At 43.2% G+C, this 22,351-nt stretch overlaps 1 protein-coding gene across 1 annotated transcript in view; it reads left to right on the top strand.

Moving 5' to 3' along the window:
* The window catches only part of LOC126272585 (interleukin-1 receptor-associated kinase 1-like), a 148,314-nt gene that overhangs the window by 12,327 nt on the left and 113,636 nt on the right, over nucleotides 1-22,351 (top strand). The window contains exon 2 of the mRNA XM_049975511.1: nucleotides 2,540-2,725. Coding sequence (XP_049831468.1) covers nucleotides 2,540-2,725 — 186 coding nt within the window. The remainder of the gene's footprint in view (nucleotides 1-2,539; nucleotides 2,726-22,351) is intronic.

Genomic DNA, 22,351 nt, shown 5'->3' with positions numbered 1-22,351 from the left:
GAGAGTTTACACGACAATAACATCCCTGTAATGGACTGGCCTGCACAGAATCCTGACCTGAATTCTGTAGAACACCCTTGTTATGGTTTGGAATGCCGGCTTCGTGCCAGGCCACGTCGACCAACATTGGTACCTTTCCTCAGAGCAGCACTCCAGGAAGAATAGGCTGCCATTCCCCAAGAAACCTTCCAGCACCTGATTGAATGCATGCCTGCAAGAGTGGAAGCTGTCATCAAGGCTAAGGGTGGGCCAATACCATATTGAATTCCAGTATTACCGATGGAGGGTGCCACGAACTTGTAAAGTCATTTTTAGCCAAGTGTCCGGATACTTTTGATCACATAGTGTATATTCAATCTCAAGTAGTTGTGATTGAATATACCATTGAAAATATTGTTTAATGTGCTTAGTTATTTGTTGGTGTTAATAAAAAAGCTTTCAATAGTAGAGGAACCTATCGGTGTTAGGTCTGTGGTTCATATTTACTGTGTTGAAGCATTTTACACATTTAGTAGTTACTGCTGAGCTGTGGATCTCTTAACAGATCAATGTTAGGGTCACCCACGCAGCAAAATATTGGGATAATTTGAGGTGCAGAGTTGTTGTACTGTGTCTGGTTTTGGAATGAACATTGGTATGCTACCATCAGGTGATCAGTAGAAGCATATAACTAAAAGCTTTGCATACTTATTTCTATTGCTGCATGTTCAAAATGTTTCTCGTAGTTCAGGCATTTGGTTTTAAGTATGACATTACAATGTACCCCTACTCTGGCGAGAATTAGTCATGCACCTCCCTTTTTGTCAGTTCTGCAGAAATGATTACCACAATGTGTGCCAAGTAACTTACATTATAAATCATAGTTTTGTACTGCACACACTGTTGACATCTACTGGTAATAGAACGTGTGTATCTTTAAATGAAAATACTATGAATACAAATAGAGAAGAATTGTGTGATGCTATTTCTGGACGAAAAGAACGTACAATGGCTATCCAGAAAGTAACAGACATTTTGAAATGAAAATTAACAATATGGAAAACCCAAAATTTATTATACACATTTAAGTTACCTTTATTCGTAATCACCATTCAAATTGAGGCACTTATTATACCGTGGCACAATTTTTTCAGTATTTGCAGTCACTGCTTTGTAGTGGACTGCAGTTTGGTGTCAATATCAAAGCATTGTGTAGTGAGCCATGTCGTCATTGCTGGTAGGTGTTCAGTGTCAAATCCTGCCCATATAGGGGATGATCTCACCTGCCTTTCTTCCTACATTCCCCCTTTCTTCTTTTTTGTCCCTTATCCAATCTTTGTTGACCTTTGTTGGACCTTGGGGTTTTTCTTCCTCTGGGTTTTGCGCTTAATGCCTGTCTCTGATGTGCAGTCATGTAGACATGCCTGTTTGAGGGAAAAGGGCTGGTGACCTAGTAGTTTGCTCCCTTTAATCATCCAACCAACCGGCCAACCAACCATAGTGGATGATCAAACATCTCCCATCCAAAACTCCTCAGGTACAACTGGCCACATATGGATGTGCATTGCCGTGAAAAAACAAAACTTTTGTACTAAGTTTTCCCCAACATTTGTTTTGTATTTCCCATCGTAAATTTTTAAGTGTTTGACAATACCTGTCTGAATTAATTGTTGTACTTCATTCAAGCAAATCAACGAGACTCACTCCCTTAGAGTCCCAAATTACAGTATTCATGATCTTTCTTGTTGACAGCATTTGCAAATGCTTCCTTGGTTTCTTTGGAGAATTTGTGTGTCCCCATTCCATTGGCTGCTTTTTTGTTTCACAGTTGACATGCTTCATACAAGTCTCATCCCCGGTTATGATTCGATTGATAACTTTACCATTTTTCTTGTATTCTTTGAGGAATGTCTGTGCTTTTGCTAGTCTTCGTTTTTTGTTGCCTTTTGTTAGGATTTTGGGATTCCACGTAACACAAAATTTGTGATAACCACAGTTTCATGCAACAAACTCCATGAAATTTGGTGAAAATGTTGCAAAAGTTCTGCAATTGTGGAACAATGATTTTCGCAAATCTTGTCATTGATTATCATCACCAGTTCATCAGTCACAACACTAGGCCTACCACTGCGGTCCTCATCATAAACATTGGTACAGCCATTTTTAAAATCGGCGCACCATTGCCTCACTCAGCTTTCACTCATTATTCCTTTTCCGTGCACATCACAAAGGTCACAATAAATTTCAGTTGGTTTGCAGTATTTTTGCCAACAAAAACCTAATCACAGAATGCACCTTAAAAGAGGGAGGGTTATCTATTGCAGTGCACATTTTAACATGTTACAGAAAGCAAAGTAGGTGACACACAGACCACACGCTATCTCTGCTGGATGTGTACAGACTGTTGGAAAGTTATGGTAGCTGTAGCCTTGCCCACTGCCACAATAGACAAAAACATCTATTACTTTCTGGATAGCCCTCATAGAAGGCATAAGATATCAAATCATGACAAACATAAGTTATTTATAAATTATTTTTATGGTTATGTATTTTGTTTTAGGTGGAAAACATATGAATTTTGACATGATGACAATCCATGAATTGCGGAGATTTTTTGTAAGAGGTTTGTCACCTTCTGAGGAACTGCTCAACAGATGGGGTCACCAAAACCATACTATACTGGAACTGTTTGCTTTGCTGTCAAAAATGTGTTACTACAGAGCAATGATGATCTTGAAACCATTTGGTAAGTAGTGTTCCTAAATTACTGTCTCTTGCCCAATGAAAAGATAACAGAGACTTTTGAAATATTGTCTTTCACTGGTGGTGAAGTGAAGTCACACACCTGCTTGTACGTGTGGCACATAAAAATACTATTTTTTGACAAAGAATTCTCCCATAGCTGCTTGGTAAAGTTATTTCATATTTTGAGTAAAATTTGAACTTTATTGTGTTTCAAATCAGGAACAGTATTTTATGTCTTTGTGGAGTTTAAGAATTTATGAGATGAGCATGTAGTCCACATTACATTAAGTTCTTCGGTTACTGTATTCCACATAAGTTGCTACTCACCATATAGTGGAGATGCTGAGCCACAGTAGGCACAGCAAGAAGATTCACACACTCATAGCTTTTGGTCATTAATGCCTTTGTCAGCAGTACACACACACACACACACACACACACACACACACACACACACACACACACACACAGTAGTGACTCTCCATCAGCCACCGGGTTAACACCCCTGCATCTCTTTATCCTCATGACTGTCCTCCAATGGAACGTTTGTGGCCTTCGGTCCCACAAAGAGGATTTATGGCTGCTTCTAGCGTCGCAGCATCGCCTTGTACTCTGCCTTCAGGAAATGACATTGCACCCTCGAGACTGCTTTGGGCTTCCACATTACTTACTGATTCGTTTTGACCGTCCTCCTGAGGTTGGCATCCCAGCTCATGGAGGCGTCATGCTGATTATATTGGATGACCTTCGTAGTCATCCCATCTCCCTGACTACCCGTCTTCAAGCAGTTGCTGTTCGCCTTTTCCTTCCCCACCTTTCTCCCTCTGTACATGCAGAAGACCCTTTGTAATATGATGTAGCTGTATCAAACAAATTTGATCGCTTACCTGACAAAAACTAAGGCAAATCTCATAAAGATGCATCATAAAGATGCAAATGAGAGGAGTGCCTGTGCTCCCCTACCAGTGTGTGTAAATTGTCATGGACTGCATTCCTCACGCTCGCCTGCGTGCTCGGTGTTTGTGAAAGAAAGGAGGATTCAAGAGTACAACACCTTAGATCGGCTCACCTACACTGAGGCTCATCAAAAGTATGACCGGCTCCATCCCTTGTCTATGACTTCTACTTTTTGCTTCATTTATGTCCGTTGCCCCTCCTGCCCACACCTCTTTCCAGCCCCACCCCATTCGCCCCATGCCTTCTGCCTCCTCCTCACTCTCGCACTCCCCCCTCCCTCTCCCCATCAGTACCCATACCCACCCCTTCAGGTGCTGCTCCCCCTCCCCCACTAGAGAAGTGCTCCCCTTCTTTGGCAGCCACCAGTACTGGAGCTCCCTCCCGGGACTCCTCTTTCCGGCACCCTCCTGAAAAAGAGATCTGCTACACCACATTGGTAGCACGATCTGCGGCTGGTGGGTGCCAAGATTGCCAAGTGTAATTCTGTGCCTGCCCTCCCTGAGGTCTGCCCTTCTCTTCCTTCCCAAGAGAAGAAGCAGCAACGCAAGAACAAGGGCAAGGCCCCTATGGTACCCCCTGAGGTGCAGCCTTCCCCTCCTTCAGTCAATAAACCAACAGTCTGTCCCCACCTATATGGATATTACCCCATTCTTATTGGTGATGGATGGCGACTTGGCGGTGTGACTGACTCCGGTCCATTCGCTTCCCATTTGGACTCTGGCTTGAGAATCCTCCAGTGGAATTGTAATGGATATTTGCATCACTTTCCACAGTTTCAGCCCCTTCTTTCCTTCTACTCTGCTGCTTGTATTGCATTACAGGAGACCCATTTTGTCAATTCTTACTCACCCTCCCTTCGTGGTTTCCATGCTTTCTGTTGGAACCAAATTGGTCCCTTGAGGGCTTCTAGTGGTGTTTTCCCTGACTCATGCACAGTTATTTACTGTGTCGTGAGGATCCCCCTCATTGTCGTTGTGGGGCGTCCTTGACGGTGGTCCATATTCTGTCGGAGTGCGCCCTTTTAACCGTGCTCAAGCAGACTTTTGCAATGCCTGACACGCTCTCTGCTCTTTTATCAGATGACTCTGCCATGGTGGACTTGGTTTTGTGTTTTATTCGGGCAGGGGGTTTTTATCCTTTAATCTGAGTGTTTGTTTCTTAGTGTTGATTCTGGCTTTTAGCCTCTGATTTTAAACATCCTCACCACCCTTCTTCACGAATGGGGTCTTCGTGGTGCTCTGCCCACTTTTATCCTTCATTGCCTCCTCCGTAATGGACACTGCAGAATTCCGCCTACAGGGGACAATCTGCTGGGCATACTCATGGGCTGTCTCCCGTGGCTTTCAGTTTTCGGAGGCAAAGTCATGTGTTGTGCATTTCTGTCATGGCTGTACAGTCCATCCCCATGCGGACCTGTTCTTCGATGGCCAGCCCCTCGAGATGGTGGACACCCATCACTTCTTGGGTCTGGTCTTCGATGCCTGGTTGACATGGCTCCCTCATTTTTGGCAGCTGAAGAGGACATGCAGGCGCCATTTCAATATTCTTAGGTGTCTGTGCAATACCACCTGGGGTGCAGACCGCTCTGTTCTCCTGCGATTGTATCAAGCGCTGGTTCAGTCTTGTTTAGACTATGGAAGTCCTGTCTATGGTTCTATGTTGCCTTTGACATTGCAGGTACTAGACCCCATCCACCATTGTGTGGTCTGACTTGCGACTGGTGCCTTCTGGACTAGCCCAGTACTTAGCCTTCTCGTAGAGATGGGGATTCCACCGCTACGAGTTTTTTGCCAACAGCAGCTGATATTTTATGTGCTCTGCATTCGCTGCAGCCCAAAGCACCCTAATTATGGTCTCCTTTATCCAGACATAGAGATCACACTGCTGCAGTGGCGGCCATGATATGGGCTTACCATGGCTGTCCACATTCAGTCGCTCTTTTCCGAGCTCCAGCAATTCCCTTTCCACCTCTTTTCTCCGCTCACGCACTTACCTCTCCATGGTGCATCTCTCGGCTGCAGCTCTGTCTTAATATCTCAATCGATTCAAAGGATTCTGTCCCTCTGATAGCTCTTCACCACCAGTTCTACTGTCTTCTCAGTTCCTTTCAGGGTTCAGAAGTTATATATACTGACGGCTCCATGATTGCCGACTGCACTGGTTTTGCTTACGCCTATGTGCGACACATGGAACTTCATTCCTTGGCAGATGGCTATAGTGTTTTTACTGCAGAATTGGTAGCCATCTTGTGCACAGTGGACCATATCCGCTTCTGCTCAGAACTATCCTTCAATATCTGTAGTGACTCATTGAGCAGTTTGCACGCTATCGGTCAGTGCTTCCCTCGCCACAGGTTGTTCATCGCTATCCGGACTCCCTTTCTCTCCTTGCTCAACGTGGATGCTCGGTGGTTTTCGTTGGACCCCAGGCCATGTTGGGATTCCTGGCAATGAACTTGCTGATCGACTGGCTAAATTAACTACTACCAGGCCATCTCTTGTTATTGGCATTCCAGAAATAGACCTTCGATCAGCATTATGTCATCAGGTTTTGGGCCTTTGGAATGCAGAATGGCACACGTCCTATGCCGACTCCGCATTGGCCATACTTGGCTGACTCACGGTTATCTCCTCTGTTGTGAGGGCCCCCCGTCATAGTTGATCGATGCTGACTGTGGCTCACATCTTATTGGACTGCCTCAACTTAGCCACCCTGCGATGGACTTTCAGCTATCCAGACTTACTACCCCTGGTGTTGGCTGACAGTGCCTCAGCAGTGGATCTCGTTTTACATTTTATTCGTGATGGGGATTTTTATTGCTTTATTTAAGAGAGGGACCTTCCACCTTAATGGTGAGTGAAGGGAATGGCAGACCCTTTTGTTTCCCCCCTTCGCCCCTACTGGATTGGCTTCAACTGGGCTTTGTGGTTCACATCGGCCCTCTACCTTCTCAGTCCTTTCTTTATGAGGTCTGTTATGTCTTGAGCATCTCTCTTGTCTCCTGTGCTTCTTCCTTCACACCCCTGTCGTTAGTCACTTTCTTTCACTCACCTCTTCTTCCACCCTTTTCCTTCTTTCCCTGTCAATAGTTTATCATTTTATGGTCATTGTAGTTCCCTCTTTCAGTATGGGATTTTATCAGCTTTAGTTAATCCAATGTCGGAGGGACTGATGAACGCGTAGTTTGGTCCCTTCTCCAACCAACCAACTAAATTCCCAGACATGGAAAACTGTAAGACTGCAAATTCTACCAATTGTGGTCAACGAAACTAATCATTACTTTGATCTACCAAAAATTTTCCAACCTGCCTTGAGAGGAAACCTTAATATGAGGAGTCACCTTGGTGGTTTTACCTATCAGTTCAAGGAAACAACTCATTTTCTGGCATTCTGTGAACTTTTTTCCAGGAAGAGCATCCAATATACACACATGATCTGTTAAGGCATATAGTTAGTGCCGGCATGCCAGTCAGGAACAAAAGAGAAGAGACGGCTGTGATAAGACATCAGCCAGTTGCATGCTGATGATCTCCCTCCAGGACGACAATGCGACAGCAGTGGCCCCTATGTGAAGAGGACGTAGGTGTCGCGCCCAGTGGTGGCAGCCCACTTCGATGGCAGCTTCAATGTTAGCCACTTCCTTAGCACTCTCTCTGTGGTTGCCTATTCTGAAGAAGACTGATTATTTTGTATGTTGCCCTTTGCTTGTGACACATCTAAGTTGAGTATTATAAATTGTCTTGTTAAAATAAAACTCATTAATACGAGTTGTTTGATTTTTTGTCTAGGGAACTGAGTATGCAGGATTCCTAGGCACAACATGATCTGTACACAATAAAACCTCTGAAAGTAGTCGTCAAGGGACTGCTGCCAAACATGGACTCTAGTTAATTTGTGACATCTTGCTTGACCTTCAGTTTCAGTCTCAGAGATTGCTATAAATGTCAGAGCTTGATGGAATCACTAAGGGAAAGTTTACATCAAGTCGTCGTCTTCTTCTTCTTCTTCTTCTTAGGGCTTCAACCATCATGTTGGTTAGCGGTAGTTCACCATACATTTCTGCCTTTGCACTTCCTCTTGAGAGTTGTACAGGTGCTGCTGCTGGTATCCTCCATGATCTGATCAGATTGACATATTATACTTCTAGTCTTCCACTTGTATTTTTCCTTTTTACAGTCCCTTCAATGATACTTTCAAATATATGATCAAGTGTCTCCAGATGGGCAACCCATGTGTTCATTCTGTGTTTGATTACCTTTATGAGACAAGGCTTTTGTTCCTCCACTTTGTAGGGCACCTTTTTGTTTGATATCTTGTCTACCCAGGAAACCTTGAGCATTCTGTGGTGGTACCGCACCTCGAAGGCTGTTATTTTATGTTTCTCTGCTTCTTAGAGCATCCGTGTTTCACTTCCTAATAGCAGCACACTCCAAACAAATATCTTTATAAGGTTGTTCCTGAGACACTTGTCTATGCTACTGGATGTGAAAAGGGTTCTTCTTTTGTTAAAAGTAGATTTTGTGTAGTGGATTCGGCTTGCAATCTCCTTCCTTGACCTTCTGTCTGATGTAATTTTATTTTCTAGGTAGCCAAAGGAATCCACAGTCTCCAGTTCCTCATTGTTAAGTGAACATTGAGCAACAGTATTTTGTCTGCTCACCACTAAGAGTTTTGTTTTACCTTTATTTTCCTTGTATAGGAGAGCCAAGGGTTGTCCCCATCTGGGCCAGCATTGTTTCTAATTGTTCTGAGTCTTCACACTGCAATATGATCAACCAGTCTCAGTATGTCTACTTTCTTTCCATGAATTTCAAATCTTCTTATAGTTCCTAGTTTCTTCCTAGCTTCATGTATTGTCCTCTTAATGTATCCTATGAATAAGACAGGAGAGTAAGCAGTACTGCTGTACACCCTGGTTAATAGTTGCTTCCTCGTGATGTTCTCAACACCTTATCAGCGCCAGCTCTTCTCTCTACAGTCTCTGCATTACTCTTCAGTCCTTATACTTTATGCCAGTTTCTCTTAGCATCTTAAAAAAGCTGTCACCAGTCTACCATACGAAATGCTTTTTCTAAGTCGATGAAGGAAATATGTGTGTCTTGACCCCCCTCTTTAGTCTTTTCTCAAGCTATAATCATAAGCTGAGTATTGCTCCTCATGCGCCTACAGCTCTTCTAGAGTCAGACTGGTCTTCCATGATCATTGCATCTATCCTGCCTTCTATCTGCCTTAAAACATTGTCTCCCTCTTTTTCTGGATCAGTGCCCTTGGCATATCATTTCCACCTTTCTACTGTGTTTTTCTGCTCATATAAAACTATTCAATCTTCATTTTGGACTGCACTGTATTTTATATGCCTGTTCCAAAGAAATGTGTAGTTAATTTATAGACAATTCCAGGTTTACTACCTTGATCATGTCCTTCACCTCTTTGCACTGGTCCTCCAAGATTTGTTGTTTAGCCTTTATTGACTCTCGGTTGATTTCATTCCTTCAATGTTCTATATTGCCTGTATCCTTCCTTAGTATCTTAAATTTATTTTTGTTATTATGCTTTCATTGATCCTTTTTTATGCTTTGCCTTCTGTCTTCCATCTGCTTCATTTGCTGTTTGTAGGATGTTGCTTTTCAAGGACTCCCATTTTTCTTCAACATGGCTGCTGCTGTTCGTAACTGTACCCATTTTAGTTTGTTCCTTGTGTGTCGACCTAGACATATCATTCTTTAGTCTATTCAGATCCCATTTCTCACAAGTTCTTGTCTTAACGTTTCTTGAATATCAGATCACATTCTTTTATCGCTATGTTGTGGCCACTATCAATTTCTTTGCCTGGGTAGCTTCTTCAGTCTCTTTATTTGATTTCAAAACCTTCGTCCATCTAGAATAAAATTGATCTGATATTTTTTCTTATCACCAGGAGCTTTCCATGTGGGTGCTGTTGAAACCAAGTGTTACATATTACTAGTTGATGTTATGCACAGAATTGTACTGATTCTTCCTCAAAGCCAGAAAGGTTCAACTATAGCTCCATCTCTTTCATCTCCCATAGATGCATTCCAGTCCTCGATTGTGATAAGGTTGTTTTGTTGTTTGACCGTGTTTACACCACCTTTTATCTCACTGTACACTCTTTCCACTACTTCATCATCATATGCTGATGTCAGCATGTACACTTGGAGTATCGCTGTCTTGTTCAGTTTTGTGTCCAATTGTACGGGTAATATTGTTTTCTGTATTTGTTGGTAACCATCGACTCTATACCTTAGCTTCTTGTAAGAAACCACTTGTACCCCTTCTTCTCCTGGGACTCCTCTCTGTAGCCCATGTGTATAACTCTTGAGTCACCACTCATTGGCAGGTTCAGGCTTGGCTGCCTTGGGGCCCCACCCTTTGCAGCATCTTTTCTCTTCCATGTTGCATGTCTATCCTCTCACTGTTCTTTTTCCCCTCCTTTGGGGAACATATGTGGACTGTTTTTGAAAATGTATTCTACATTTTTGGTAGACAGTATCAGAATACTCTCCACTGGTTTTTGTTCATTGTTCTTTCTTTGTTCACCTTCTATCGTTCCTCTGCTTTGGCACTTTAGATTCCTCTTTTTCTTCTTCCTCCCTGTGCACTCCTGAAGGCCAACCCACGTGTCTGATGTGTTACAGGTGACTGGGTAATACGTAATTCCCAGCCTCCCGTCAACAGGCAGGGTTTGCATGTACTGCCTGGTACAAGCCAGGCCCAGGGAGGGGTGCTTGCCTGAGCTACTACCTTTCCAAATAGGCGATTGGTCCCTCTTTCAGGTGTTGGGGAGGTGTGACCTGAGGTGTGAACAATCACCTAAGGTGGGTGCACCCCCTTCCGATTGTCCGCCTCCTCCTCCCCGCTGCATCAACTGCAGTAATGACTATGCCGCCTCCTCCCACAATTGGCCCATGTATCTCTATGAGCGGGCTGTCCAGGAGTTCTGGGTGAAGAAAAAAAAAATGCCTTATCTGTCGCTCACAAGCTGTTGGCTAGTCGGAAACCCTATGTCCTACCATCTGGCACCTAAGGTACATCTCGCTCCATGAAGGACATGGCCAAGCAGACATGCAACCTCAGATTTAGCACCACAGTTGTGAAATTGCCCAGAGTCACGGTACCATCTCTGTCTCCTCCTCCGACTGTGCAACATGCCACCAAAATTTCATCTCATGGGGCAAAGTCACCAATTACACAATTGGCAGGCTGGAAAGGACAGAAGGAATACTCCCATGAAGACTTCCTATGTCCCTCCAGCCAATCAACATCTGAGTCTTCCTCTGTCAGCAGGAAAGGCTCCAAAAAGTTAAACGTAGGCAAATGGTCTTCTCTTTTGCCGACTCAGTCCTCTTCCAGCCGACCCCCATGTCGCCGGTGCACACAAACAACTGTTTTTCTGCCCTGGACTCTGCAGACCAATGGAAGGAGAATGCTGACGCTTCCGCAGACATCATGGAACAGGATCCTCCTGCCTGTGAGCACTGTAGCAGCGAGTCTTTGAAGGCTGGCACTCAGCATCCGAGGTGACACCCCTTCATTTTTTCCTTGTCAAGACACTCATCCAGTGGAATATTTGCGGTCTTTGTTCCAGCAAAGTGGATTTACAGCTGCTCTTACAATTGCAGCATCCACTTGTTTTCTGCCTTCAGGAAACAAAATTGTGGTTGTGTCCACAGAACCGCTTTGAGCCCTTGCATTTCTTCCCAGACCGTTTTGACCTGCGCCCCCCACCCCCTCCCCCTCCCCCCCGGGTGGGACTCCATCTCCTGTGTGAATCGTGCTGCTCACACGAGATGATGTTCATAGTCAACCCATCTCCCTGACTACGTGCCTTCAGGCTGTTGCCATTCACTTTTTCCTTCCTCACTTGACCTTTTCTCTTTGTACCATTTACATCCCTTTGTTATTCAATGTCACCAGGGCAGACTTCCTCCAGTTTATTGGGCAACTGCGTCACCCCCTTTATGCTGCTTGGTAATGTATGCCATTCCCTTTGAAGTTCTCCCAGAACCTGTCGTGAGAGGTGCCCTCTTGGCTGGCCTTCTCAATCAATTTAACCTCTTCTGCCTTAACACAGGAGCACCCATGTTCCTTTCAAACCCCCCACACACCTATTCACATTTGGACCTATCCTTCTGCACTGGTCAGCTTCCCATCATCTCAAGTTCTCTGTTCTGACACATATTCGAGCAACCATTACCAATGTGCTATTCGTTTACTGACTCTTATCCCACCTATGTGCACACCCAAATGGCAGTTTACTAAGGCAGACTGGAGGCTTTACTCCTCCCTGGCGACCTTTGACGAATATCATTTCCCCAGTTGTGATGACTAGGTAGAATATCTTACAAACATTATCCTTACTGTTGCAGAATGCTCCATTTCTTGCACTTCCTCTTTACCACATTGTGTTTCGGTTCCTTGGTGGACTGAGGAGTGCTGAAATGCAATTTGCATGTGGAGATGTGCTCTCTGCATTTTTAACTGTCATTCTATGATGGCAAACTGCGTTCATTATAAACAGTTATGTGCACAGTGTCATCTTGTTCTTCAGGATAGTAAAAAAGCTAGCTGGATGCATTCACTAGTTCTTTTAACAGTTCCCCTCCCTCTTCCGCCGAGTGGGCCAACCTCCGACGGCTCTCTAGGACCAAGGTCCATTCCCCAGTTTCCAGCCTGACAGTAGCAGACGATGTCATTGTGGACCCTAAGGTCATCTCCAACACTGTGGGCCGGCATTTTGCAGACATTTCGAGCTCCTCCCACTATCATTAAGGCTTCTCAGAGTCACGAGTGCTACAATGCCACCTTTAATATGAGGGAGCTAGATAATGTTCTCACTTCATACCGATCCTCCACCTCAGAGCCAGCTGATGTTCGCATTCAGATGTTACAGCACTTTTATCTTGCAGGCTAGCACTTTCTGCTTCATATGTACAACCGCATCTTGGCAGAGGGTGCATTACCCAGATGCTGGCGTGAAGTCACTGTCATATCCATACCTAAGCCCGGTAAGGACAAACGCCTTCCTTCTAGCTACTGCCCCATTTCTCTCACCAGCTGTGTTTGCAAGGTGATGGAACATATTATTCATTTCCGGCTGGTATGGTGGCTCGAGTCTCACAATTTACTGATCACTGCACAGTGTGGATTTCGAGCCATTCTGCTGTTTACAATATTGACACTTTGTCCGCCCATGTCATGAATGGTTTTCTGCAGAAATCTCAGACTAGCCATGTTTTTCTATTTGGAGAAAGCCTACTGCATCTAGTGGAGGATTCGTATCCTCTGTACTCTCTACATGTGGGGGCTTCTGTGGCCACCTGCCCCGTTTCCTTCAGGAATATTTAACCTTTATCCAAGAAAACGGTGTGCCTCAGGGTTTCATCCTAAGTGTCACCCTCTTTGCTGTTGCCATTAACCCAACAATGGTCTGTCTCACCCCTTGGATCTCCGGCTCCCATTTCGTTGATTTGCCATATATTGCAGTTCTCCATGGACCTGTCTCATTGAGCGGTATCTTCAACATCGTATCGGTCATTTTTATTCATGGAGCATTGAAATTGGCTTTCATTTTTCACTGACGAAACGGTTTGTATGAATTTCTGCTGGCACTATTGGTTTCTTCCACTGTCGTCTACATCTTGGGCCTGTTGTGCTTCCGTTCATTGAAACTACAAAATTTGGGGGATCGTGCTTGATAGGAAACTTTCTTGGTCCTCTCATGTGTCTTACCTGGCAGCCCACTGTGTGCACTCCCTCAATGCCTTGTGTGTCCTGAGTGGTACTTTCTGGGGAGCAGATCAATCCACCCTCCTCGGTTTGTACTGGTCCCTTGTCCATTCAAAACTAGCCTATGGCTGTTTTGTTTATACTTCTGCATGGCCATCCCTCTTATGCTGTCTCAGTACTTTCCACCATTGTGGAATCCGTTTGGCCACTGGCACCTTTTACACTAGCCCACTTGGGAGTCTGTATGCAGAAACTGCTGAACTACTGCCGTCCTGCTACTGTGTTTTTCTGCTCAGCAGATATGCATGCCATTTGTCTGCCATGCGTGGCCACGCATCATATCTACATCTACATACATGCTCCGCAATCCACCATACGGTGCATGGTGGAGGGTACCTCGTACCACAACTAGCATCTTCTCTCCCTGTTCCACTCCCAAACAGAAAGAGGGAAAAATGACTGCCTATATGCTTCTGTACGAGCCCTAATCTCTCTTCTCTTATCTTATCTTTGTGGTCTTTCTCCGAAATATAAGTTGGCGGCAGTAAAATTGTACTGCAGTCAGCCTCAAATGCTGGTTCTCTAAATTTCCTCAGTAGCAATTCACGAAAAGAACGCCTCCTTTCCGCCAGAGACTCCACCCGAGTTCCTGAAGCATTTCCGTAACACTTTCGTGATGATCAAACATACTAGTGACAAATCTAGCAGCCCATCTCTGAATTGCTTCTATGTCCTCCCTCAATCCAACCTGATAGGGATCCCAAACGCTCCAGCAGTACTCAAGAATAGGTCGTATTAGTGTTTTATATGTGGTCTCCTTTACAGATGAACCACATCTTCCCAAAATTCTACCAATGAACTGAAGATGACTATCCACCTTCCCCACAACTGCCATTATGTGCGTGTCCCACTTCATATCGCTCTGCAATGTTATGCCCAAATATTTAATCAACGTGACTGTGTCAAGCGCTACACTACTAATGGAGTATTCAAACATTATGGGATTCCTTTTCCTATTCATCTGCATTAATTTACATTTATCTATATTTAGAGTTAGCTGCCATTCTTTACACCAATCACAAATCCTGTCCAAGTCATCTTGTATCCTCCTACAGTCACTCAATGCAACATCTTCCCGTAAACCACAGCATCATCAGCAAACAGCCGCACATTGCTATCCACCCTATCCAAAAGATCATTTATGTAGATAGAAAACAACAGCGGACCTACCATACTTCACTGGGGCACTCCAGATGATACCCTCACCTCTGATGAACACTCACCATCGAGGACAACGTACTGGGTTTTATTACTTAAGAAGTCTTCGAGCCACAAATATGTTCGGGAACCAATCGCATATGCTCGTACCTTAGTTAGGAGTCTGCAGTGGGGCACCGAGTCAAATGCTTTCTGGAAGTCAAGGAATATGGCATCCGTCTGATACCCTTCATCCTTGGTTCCCAAGATATCATGTGAAAAAAGGGTGAGTTGCGTTTTGCAGGAGCGATGCTTTCTAAAGCCGTGCTGATGCGTGATCAGCAACTTCTCTGTCTGAAGGAAATTCATCATATTTGAACTGAGAATGTGTTCGAGAATTTTGCAACAAACCAATTTTAAGGATATTGGTCTGTAATTTTGAGTACCTGTCCTTCTACCCTTCTTATATACAGGCGTCACCTGTGCTTTTTTCCAGTCGCTCGGGACTTTATGTTGGGCAAGAGACTCACGATAAATGCAAGCTAAGTATGGAGAGCGTCCATCTTCTCTGTTACCTCTTGGAGTTTGCTTTCGCTCTTGCTGTGGCAGCTTAACTTCACACTACATGCAACTTCCCCTATGGGTGTAAACCCTTCACCACCTGGCTTCGTGCAGGCCACTACTCTAGCCTCGCTTTATTGCCTTCAGTTTCATGACCTTTTTATGGAACTTTGGGATGGTACTTTTGTGTACGCTGATGGCTCTTGGACTGACCGTGGTGTCCAGTATTCCTTTGTCATTGGCACCGACATTTTTTGGTATTGGCTTTCCAAACACTGCTCATTATTAATGGCAGAGTTCTTTGCCCTGTATCAGGCCATGCAGTACATCCAGCAACATAGGCTTTTCAGTTGCATCACCTGCTCTGACTCTCTGTGCCCTTCAATGCCTCTGTGTGCTATACACGGTCCATCCTTTAGTGCAACGGGTCCAGGAAAGCTGTCCCTTGCTCACGCTTTATGGAGCCACTGTGATGTTTAGGTGGGTTCCCGGTCACACCGGTCTGACAGGAAACGAGGCTGCTGACACTGCTGCCAAGGCTGCAGTCCTTGTATCTCAGCCCGCTAGCTCCTACATTACCTCCAATGAGCTCTTTGCTGCTGTCTGTCAGCAGGTAGTTTCACATGGCATCACCACTGATCCTCCTTTCATGGAAACAAGCTCCAGGTTATTAAGCCTCTCCTGTGCAGACTTCTGCAGTCCCCTCCCAGAGATGAAGTATGCTTCATATTCGTTTCTCAAGTGAAACAAAACTGTTGTTTCTTGCAATATCTTGCAGGTTTTTAATGTGGTGTTGCTTTTGCCTTCCACATCCTATGCCGTTGCCTCATGAAGAGTTCTTCCATCTACCCCAGGGATTACTACTTCCAAGGGCTAGAGGTTGCCCTAGACCTGAACCATCTCATCTGCCCACCAAAGTGGCTACTTTGTTGAGTGGAATTTTTTATCCTATGTTTATTAGCCATTTGTCACAAATGCTGCTCCCTCTCAGCCATGGAAAAATGAGCACCATAATTTTCCTTTCAACGAGTCTAGGATCGAGATGGCATTTCCTAGTCTCTCCAGTACTTTTCTCCTCATTTCCAGGTAATTCTGGACAATACAGAGAATTAAAACGGATTTACTATTTCCAAATATTTCATTTGAGTCATAGTGGAAACGCCCAGAAGTCCGAAAAGACCTTCTTGGTATCATAATTGCCTAGGCTTTGGTCTTTACTCCAGAAACTGCTCGCTCTTTCCAAATCGTATCAAACATGGTAGTCAACATGAGAATGCTGATTGTACAAAGCCACCTGATCAAAAATCCAAATTTTATTACTGCAAGGGGGACTATACTAGCAGCTACAAAAAATGCTCTGTATAATTGGATACCATCAAAACACTATAGAAAAATAAGAATACAAAAACTATTGCATGGCAATGAATGGAGGAAGTGACAAATCAAAAATCAGCCCATTGATTCTACAAATTTCCATGCTCTTTCAACAAGGATTACACCACTACCTAACTTTGCTCCAACATCAGAATCTGTTAATCTCAAGTCACCCACATCATCAGGAAATGCCTCAGGTCATGAATCTGCCATTAAAGAATTACTAAATTTTCTTAGTCAGTTTACCCTCACAAAAATCATTCACACCATCAAAGATGCTGCAACTTAAATGTGACAGGCACCTTATGCATTTTCCAAAGTTACAGCTCTATTTTCTGCCACAGTTAACCTTCTCAATGACAAATAGATCCTTTATCATGATAAACCGGAGTGCCAATGGCATTATTAGTCATAGGAATCTCCTTGATGCGAATGACATTGTTGTTGCCTCAGTATTCAAAATCCATCAACTCTCTAATCAGAACATTTAAAGCCAGAAATTATGCCATTTACAGGAATGCCAGACCTAACTTCTCCAGCAGAGTTACAGCCATTCTTATCAAAGGCAAATTAGTCCATAGACACATCACCCCCCCCCCCCCCACTCCCACCCCCACCCAACAGCTCAATAGTGAGGAGTCCACCATAATAGGAATGTGCAAGTACAACAGAACTTTCGACCTAGTGGCAACTTAAAACTGATCAACGTGTCCCAGGAATTTGCCACATGATCTTCAACTCCTCCTAAAATTGACCCACAATGTGCCCTGATTGACAATTTCCATAACTCTAAGCATATGTTGTGGAATCGTAGAGCTATGAACACCAACAGATAAATATTTTGCAGTTCCCTCTACACCAGTCCACATATGACAATTTTTTTTCTAGATTAGCCACCCACTATCACTACAACCCAAGATGCTGCCCTGACATAATAGATATTTTCTTATCCAAAAACCTAACTTGGCAAATGTCAACCAATATGGTAAATGATTGTAATCCAGTGCATCTGAAAATTGGAGACATTGCTTGCTTATGAGATACCAAGACAGTAAGAGACAAACACCCCAACTGGATCCATCTTAATCATTTGTTTGAAATCAGTACTCCACCTTTTCCAGTACTGTGAAAAGAAAGAAAGAAAGAAAGAAAATTCTGCAACAGAAGATTTTACCAACATCACACATGACTGTGACAAGAAGGCCACAACAATGGTAACTCATATCATGGGTGGGAAATCACTTCCCCTACACATACAAGAACTTATACTAGAAAAACGCCTCCATGGGCACAGGTAGCAAACCCTCAGAGATCCCTCTGATTGCAGTATGACAGCCAGATTGACCAGGTGAATCAAAAGAGAACTCCACTTTTCACAGTGTTGCTTGGTAACATGCACTCCAGAAATCAGAACAAAATCAGGAGAACTTTTGGAAAATAATCAAATTCAGAGAAATGATCTATTCCTCTATCCAGCCTCCACATGGCAAGAATGGAATTGTGTAAAACTCCTTGGACTGCGCTGAAGCTTTGGCTGACTTGTTAGAGAGACAATTCAGGACTCCTGAGCCTGTTGATGAGAAAAGTGACGAACATGAAGAACAAATTTTCAGGAGAGCTGCCCACATTCTGTATACTCCGACTAAGGCTTTTTTCTGTCATATAAACTCATTGGCTGCATACCAGAATATCAAGAATCTCAACCTCTGCTACAACAAATGCTGATAGCCATCAACTTCTTCACATTGATTTACAATGGATGCTTTGACCAGAACTACTTTCCTTAATGTTATAATCAGGCTTGTATAATAACTCTGTTGGAACCAAATAAGAACCTTCTATTTCCACAAAATTACCATCCAGTTTCTTTGTATAGTTTCATGGGCAAAATACTGGAGCGGATAATCTGAGATGACCTGAGGAAATTCCTCAAAGAGAACTTCATCATTACTTCAGAGCAGTTTGAGTTTGGAGATGAAAATAGCATGGTAAATCAAGTGAAAGGTTAACCAAACAAGTCTCTACTGCTCACAACGTCTGCCATAGCATGGGAGCAGTAGTTTTATATATTTGAAAAGCCATTGAGTGTATGTGGCACAAAGATTTCGTGTATAAGCTTCATGAATATCATTGCCCAAGTCACTTAATACAGATAAAGGCATCATTTCTCAAAAACAGAACCTTCTATGTACATGTCTCGGGAGCCAATAACAATATAACATCTATACAAGCTGGAGTCCCACAAGGTTTAGTTTTGAGCACATTCTCTGTTCTGTATTTACAAATGATATTCCAAACCATATGAATGTCATGTCTTATTATTTTCAGATGACATTGCTCCTATAAAGGAGTAGTTCCAATCTGCAGTGGAACTAGTGCAATACTAAGTGAACAACTGGAAGATAGCAACTAATGCAGACAATATACACACAATTTGATTTACTTCTAACAGAATCCTAGGAGATCTACATATCAGATTCAGTGAAACATTCCATACCTGCAAAAACAATATCTGCCTTGATCTTTTTATGTCATTCCCTAATAAAGGGCAGTAGACTAACCATCACAACAAAAATAAGAATCATCAATACAATAGTCCTACCAGCAATTACATATGGCTCCAAGATGAGATTGACGGATGCTGGCACTGTCACCAAGGTCCAGCGAATTCAAAACAGATTTATCTGAATTGCCATGGATGCTATCTCTTACCAAGCAACACCCACAAAATCCCTCAGATCATCCGGGCTAAGTCACAAAAGTTTCTCAATGCAATACCAATGTGGCTGCATGTTTTCAACCGAAACACAGGAACCAATCTGCTTGACCCAGAACAAGATTTCCTGAAATGACAACAACTGGAATCTATCACTTTCCATAAATGACCCATTCAACTACTCAACAAGAACACTCATGACTCAGTCATTTCATAATTGCATTTATTAGGTAGAAGACATGCATCTAAATAGAGTGATCCTTTGAGACAAACAGCGGTCCCACTCATAAGACAAACAGTTCGGTTTGGTACTGTGAGTAAAAGAAACACCCTTGCTTCCTAACAAACATTCAGTGCACATTGTAGACATTTGCACTGTTGTGCAGTTGTTTTTAGTGCAGTTCAGATACAAAGATAAATGGGGGTAAGAAATCAATGAAATGCAATTACTCTGTAATGAACCTCTAGAGACCACAGATCTTTTATACCAAAATATTGAAGAAATATTGCTGAATAACTTCTGCAATTTTGCTATTAAGAAGTCAGCTTCACTCTGTATATCAGAGGATTTTACTCTGCTGCTTGCTTGATTGCTTCTCAAACTCTGAAATGGGTGACGTCAGGTGTAGACAAGCATTGGTAATAAGTCAGGAAGCAGTACTGGTATTTCTGTTAGATTTGCTCAGAGATTGCTGCAGAATTAGCCCCTTGTTTAGTTTACATTTATTATGATACTGCATATGCAGTGACTAGTCCCTACTGACTGGAAAGGTGTAAAAGTTACTTATCTCATCGACATCAGTCTGTTGTGAGATCCTAAATGTACTCTCAGCCCAAGTAGAATGTTGTTCCTAATGAGAAACAGCTGTCCTCAAAAGTGGACATGGCTTTAGGAATCACAGGAGTCACACCTAACCTTACACAATACCTCACAAGTTGTGGCCACTAGTTAACAGGCAAGATTCCACATTCTTGGATTTGTGACAATTATTTGACACTTTACCACACTGTTAAATGGTTACAGAGATATAAGTGGATCTGTTATCTGTGAAACTATATTAATTCTGTGATACTGAAGTGTTCCTTTGTCTTTGATGGAGAGTTCTTTTCAGAAACAAAGGAAATACCAGGAACACTCCAAAGAAGTATGGTAGGGTCTCTCTTGTTCCCCACATATATTAATGACTTGCCACACAGTGTGGGAATCACAGTCAGCCAGTTTGCTGTTTATGCAGTTGTTTACATGGATATATCACTGCTGTGCTAACAAACAGAAATTCATGCTAACTTAGACGAACTTTTAACTTAGTGCTGTGGCTGATATGTTTCCATGAATGTGGATAAGTAGAAGATAATGCACATAAAGTATAGAAAAGATCAAATTGCTTTAATGTACAGACCTAAGTTTGCTACTGGTTTTGGTCACAATGGTTAAAAGACAAAGGATAACTATGCTGTGACAGTAATTGGGATGGAGTAAAATAAGTCTATTGTACAGTAGGTGAATTCTCATATTTTGTTTGAGAATTATGGAAATGTGGAAATAGTTTAGATCTTAGCTAGGTCAGTTTAAAGTGGGCTCCATGAGGTCAGATACAAGCTTTCAGATTTCTAACCAGTCAACCCAGTCAGTTTTTACGCAGTAGCTTCGAGACCATGGTGGTCTTTGGGAGAAATATGAAACTGTTTTCACAACATGCTGCTGAATTTGGAGATCCACTGTTCGAAACAGACTGTAAAACAATTAAAATTCGTGCTTCAACATATCTTGGACAAGAACTTAATGAAAAAGATGAGAGAGATTAGGTCACAGAGACAGTTTTTTCCCCATACGTCATTCATGGGGAGTAACAAATAATGGTATAAGGTACCCTTTACTAAACATCCTGCTGTGGTTTGCAGTGTTTACATTTAGAGATAAACAGATGGGGCATACTACCTCAGGGCAACACAGTGACTGTATATGGAATGATCATGTGTCATTGTTGGCTGAGAGCCCACTTTTGGGGAAGTTTGGCCAAAGGGTTGCAAGTCTTATTTCAGGTGATGCCACATTGGTGACTTGCTCATTGGTGGTGATGATGAAGCTGTCTGCTTGTGTCTGTGTATGTGCGGATGGATATGTATGTGTGTGTGTGTGTGTGTGTGTGTGTGTGTGTGTGTGTGTGTGTGTGTGTGTGTACGCCTGTCCTTTTTTCTCCCTACGGTAAGTTTTTCCGCTCCCGGGATTGGAATGACTCCTTACCCTCTCCCTTAAAACCCACATTCTTTCGTCTTTCCCTCTCCTTCCCTCTTTCCTGAAGAAGCAACCGTTGGTTGCGAAAGCTAGAAATTTTGTGTGTGTTTGTGTGTTAGTATATATACAAAGATTCCAAGACTTACCAAGTGGGAAAGAGCTGGTAGATAGGCACAATAGATAAAACACACACACACACACACACACACACACACACACACACACACACACAGAATTTCTAGCTTTCGCAACCAACGGTAGCTTCTTCAGGAAAGAGGGAAGGAGAGGGAAAGACGAAAGGATGTGGGTTTTAAGGGAGAGGGTAAGGAGTCATTCCAATCCCGGGAGCGGAAAGATGTACCTTAGGGGGAAAAAAGGATAGGTATATGTCTGCTTGTGTCTGTATATGTATGGATGTGTGTGTGTGTGTGTGTGTGTGTGTGTGTGTGTGTGTGTGTATGTGTGTGTGTGTGTGTGTTTGTGTGTGTGCGTAGTGCGTGCGTGCGTGTGCGCGCGAGTATGTATATATATGAAAGAAACATTCCACATGGGAAAAATATATTAAAAACAAAGATTCCATGACTTACGAAGCGGGAAAGCACCGGTAGATAGGTACAATAAAAAAACACACAAAATTTCGAGCTTTCGGAACTGGTGGTTGCTTCGTCAGGAAGGAGGGAAGGAGAGGGAAAGATGAAAGGATGTGGGTGTTAAGGGAGAGGGTAAGGAGTCATTCCAATCACGGGAGCAGAAAGACTTACCTTAGGGGGAAAAAAGGATAGGTATACGCTGGCGTGCGTGCGCTCACACACACACACACACACACACACACACACACA

This window comes from Schistocerca gregaria, chromosome 5 (genome assembly GCF_023897955.1).
Source record: "Schistocerca gregaria isolate iqSchGreg1 chromosome 5, iqSchGreg1.2, whole genome shotgun sequence".
Lineage (NCBI taxonomy): Eukaryota > Metazoa > Arthropoda > Insecta > Orthoptera > Acrididae > Schistocerca > Schistocerca gregaria.
Note: the sequence above shows the minus strand (reverse complement) of the source record. Positions and strands in the feature narration are given on the sequence as shown.